This window comes from Hakea prostrata, chromosome 1, assembly GCF_041222555.1.
Source record: "Hakea prostrata isolate BN-2017 chromosome 1, UWA_Hpros_2, whole genome shotgun sequence".
Classification (NCBI taxonomy): domain Eukaryota; kingdom Viridiplantae; phylum Streptophyta; class Magnoliopsida; order Proteales; family Proteaceae; genus Hakea; species Hakea prostrata.
In genome coordinates this window covers 52,907,442-52,911,713 of record NC_142600.1, presented here as the reverse complement: position 1 = coordinate 52,911,713, position 4,272 = coordinate 52,907,442, and the positions used below count along the sequence as shown (strand labels likewise).

The window sequence follows — 4,272 nt, the reverse complement described above, 5'->3', positions numbered from 1 at the left end:
TGAATTGTCCTATTTATCATCTTTGCAGTTACTATTATATTTGTCACTCCAACAAAATGAAAAGGCGTCGGTCTGAGATTTTCGAGCCACATGATGTTTCTGTTTTGGGTCCAGAAGCTTCTCAGATTGAAAGAACTGTTGAGCAATTAGATAGCCAACAAGTAGAGACCCTTTCAGATTCAAATCAACCAACCCAAAGGGGCAAAGTTAAAACATCATTATGTTGGACAAGTAATTGGTTCAAAATGGTTGATCCTGATCCCAAAAAATATCAAGATGGAAGGCCTAGAGCAGAATGCACAAAATGTGGGAAGATATTTTTGGCTGCCCCCAGAAAAATGGGACCACTGGTCTCAATAATCACATGAAAAAGTGTCCTAAGGCAGACAACAAAGACATAAATCAAATGGTGTTGCAACAAAGTGATGGGAACTTGGGGATGAGAAGCTTGAAAATTGACCTGAATGTAGTGCGTGATTTGGTCTTGGAGTTGATTTTTAAGAATGAACTCCCTCTAAGATTTGTAGAGTATCCAGCATTTAGGAAACTAATGTTTTATCTTTATCCCGAGTACTCTGCTATTAGTAGGAATACTCTTTTGAGTGATATTCATAGAATCTTCAAGAAGGAGAAAGTTGCTATTAGAGAGGCAGTGAAGATATCATCTGGAAGAGTGTCAATCACAATAGATCTGTGGACTTCAATAGCTAATGATGGGTATATGACACTCACTGCTCATTATATTGATAACTCATGGGTTTTGCAGAAGAAATTGATCAAGTTTTCTATATTAGCACCTCCACATTCGGATGCTAATATATGTGAGGCTGTTCACAAGATTTTGATTGAGTGGGGGATTGAACAAAAATTATTTTCAGTGACAGTTGATAATGCAAGTTCCAATGATTCTGGGATTAATTATTTGAGGACCACTTTGAATCCAAAGAATGCATTGATTTGTAAAGGAGAATTTTTTCATATTCGATGTTGTGCCCATATTTTGAACCTTATAGTTCAAGATGGCATCAAATTCATAGATGCATTTGTTCAAAAGGTTCGAGATAGTATCAAGTATGTGAAGAGCTCACAAGCTAGGAAACTAAAATTTCAAGAATGTTGTGCTCGCCTAGGAATGTCATTTAATAGGGGTTTGCATGGAGATGTAACTACACGATGGAATTCGACATTTCAAATGCTTAGTGATGTTCTATTTTATAGGCTAGTATTTGAGACTCTAGGATATTCAGATCGAAGTTATGCATTGAACCCTGACTCGGATGAATGGGAGAGGATTAAAAAACTTTATAATTGTTGAAGCCATTCAATGAGGTCACAAAGGTTTTATCGGGTTCTAAATATCCTACTTCAAATCTATACTTTGTTTGTGTGTTGGAAATTTACTTAACTTTGAATAATGGATCACTGATAGATGAGTTTATGGCATATATGTTAACAGCCATGAGACTAAAATTCAACAAATATTGGGAGAAATACTCTTTGATTTTGTCAGTTGCCATTATTTTGGATCCCCGATACAAAATGAGTATTGTTCAGGCTGCATTTGAATCAATCTATCAAGGAAACTCTTTCTTAGTGGAAGGTGAAATTTGACGTGTTAAGGGAGCTTTGGAAAAGTTCTATGGGGAATATGCGAACATGTCAAAAGATAAAGAGCCTTCTTCTTCTTCTTTTGTTATGATCTACGAGGCCTCTTCTGATTTTCTCAAGGTATATTATTATATGTCTTTGATAATTTGTGTTATCATTTGATTGATATTTATTAGTTTTTATGTTATATAATACCTTGTATGTCTATTTTATAGAATTTCCTTCAAAAAAATTCTGTGGAAAAAGTTGGGACAAATAAGACTGAAGTGGATCTGTATCTTGAAGAGCCATCCAAGCAATGGGCAAAGGATTTTGATATTCTTCCATATTGGAAGGTAGTTGAAGGACAATACCCTAATTTGGCACGGGTAGCTCGTGATGTTTTTAGCAATTCCAGTGTCAACAGTGGCATCTGAGTCGGCATTTAGTGTTGGGGGTAGGGTGATTGATAAATATCGAAGTAAGTTACTCCCTAACAATGTTGAAGCCTTAGTATGCCTTCGAGATTGGATGTATGATGTGAACTTTGGAGGTAATATTTTTTTTCTTATTATTACTATGCGTATCTCCTAAAATATTGTTTTTTAATTCTAATTAGTTATTTTAATTGTTGTTTTTCTCATTTCGTATAGTTGAACTGGATCCAGATCAAGATACTGAAGAATTATCTGAAGCTGATGCGTCCAAAATCTGCTCAGCCCTTAGATCTTCTCGAGATGACCTGCAAAATGAAAGCGTCAGATGTGGCCCGACCGCGGGGGTCGAGAGTCCACCTCCGAAGGCTAAGTCAATTGATGAACTTAATCACAAATGGCTCTGCTAGAAGCACAGAGCTAAGGAATGAAGAACTAGGAAAGGTGATCTAGATCGTGAGCCCCTGATAGTTTACGTCTACCAGTGTGTATATCAATTTCCATCCCTCACCTCGTATGGCAGTGAGGTTTATATAGAGTGTTCCTTCGAATCTCCTTCGTGTTGGATGCACTTGAGCCTTCTTCGGGTAGTCGTTGGATCTTAACAGTTAGATCCATTGAGCAATAGACTTCTACTAGTTTGGACTAGTAGAGGACTCCTGAGATAACCTTTAGGTTATGCGATGTTTATCCCTTCGATAATGATTAGCCGCAGCCGTCAATTCGAGTCTGCCATCATTAGGGTAATTAACCTAATTCATAAGTTGAATTAGGGCGTGCTTGTAGCTGAATAAGTTTTCTTCCTCAGCAAGCCATCTTACGGATTCGGTTCGCTCGGGAGCGAGTCGATTCCTTCTGTCTCGACCGGAGTCAAGGATCAAACCAGGTATGAACCCGGTTCGATCATATTTTCTCCATATCACGAGCCCCCCAGACCAAGCGTTCGGTCGATCCCGAGGACTTGGTTTTTAACTGGGTTCTTCGTCAGGCAATAGTCTCTGCGTGTTCCATTAAATGTCATATCACATTTAATGCGATGGTCACTTTTCCTCGAGCGTTGTGAGGGTAAGGCCACGTGTCTCCTTGCAGTCGATCTGTCGTGGCTCACGTAATCCAAGCGACGGTTTCCGAATGCCTGTTTCAGATTCGTGAGTTCATACTTTCAAAACGTCTTCTAATCTCGATCGTTGATTTTGAATCAATCTCGATCGTTCAGATTCCCGAACACTCTTGCGGGTGCTTTTAAAAGCGGTTCGTTGTCTTCGTAGGTTTCATTCTTCCTGTCCGGAATTTGAACCTTTGTCGTCTGCTTCGCGCCTTCCTGCTCTCAAGCTTTAGCCTCACTGAATCAGTAAGTTTACTGGTCTTTTTCTTTTTGTACCTTACTGAAACAAGTAATGGCGGATAATAGGGTTTCTCTGGTATCCAGTGTTAGTAATAGTAGTGGTAATGAAGCTTTTGCTTCTCCTCCTTCCGAACAGTCGGATAGTGATAACAAAACCCTAACTGTCTTCTGGCGCGAGTTTGCTGAAGTTTCTCAAAAAGGTTTGGAGAGAAAAACTGAAACTCCTTCTATCCTTCCTGAGTCTGGATCTTCCAAGACTTCTAGGATAACTGCCGAGTCTTCTAGGCAGCCTCAAACTTCCAGGTCCGATGGCGGACCTGGCTCTGTCCCTCCATTTTCAAGGAGGAAACCCTTCTTTCAGCGATCCAAGATTTTGATTTTCCTTCCTCTTATCAGGTTAGGGCTCCCCATCCTGATGAGAGGGTTGATTCAACCCTTTCGGGTGAATTTTCTCTGTACATAGATGCACTGGAAAGCGGGGTTCGCTTTCCCTTTTTTAATCCTTTGTTCTCAGCAGTTCTGAATCATTGGGACATTTGTCCTGGAATGCTCCTTCCCAATAGCTGGCGTCTCATCATCGGCTTCTTGGGTTTGTGTTTTGAACTTGGCATTACGCCATCTCTTTCTCTCTTTGTGCATTTTCATGTTCTTTCTATCTCCCATCCTCCCGGCTGGGTTTTTCTGTCCAAACGCAATAAGACTGAACTTGATTGGAGGGGCAACATCCTTGTCAAAGGAACTTGCCCTTCTAACCACAAAAGATGGCGCGAACGATACTTTTTCTGTCGAGCGCCTCCATCAGATCTTAACTTCCCGACCGTCTGGAGGCGGTGTACTTCTTCTTCTGAGAATAATCGAGGCCTACCCTTATCCAAAGAAGACGAGGCGGCCATCAGGAAGATCAAA

At 40.2% G+C, this 4,272-nt stretch overlaps 1 protein-coding gene across 1 annotated transcript; it reads left to right on the top strand.

The window, feature by feature from the left end:
- Nucleotides 1-304: 304 nt before the first annotated feature.
- Nucleotides 305-1,315, top strand: LOC149029127 (zinc finger BED domain-containing protein RICESLEEPER 2-like). The gene has a single exon (XM_089142164.1). The coding sequence runs from the start codon at nt 305-307 to the stop codon at nt 1,313-1,315; it is 1,011 nt and encodes a 336-aa protein (XP_088998290.1).
- The last annotated feature ends 2,957 nt before the right edge of the window (nt 1,316-4,272 follow it).

What these genes read in the sequence shown, in the direction of transcription:
- LOC149029127 (XM_089142164.1), top strand. Translation starts at nt 305, where the DNA reads ATGTGGGAAGATATTTTTGGCTGCCCCCAGAAAAATGGGACCACTGGT.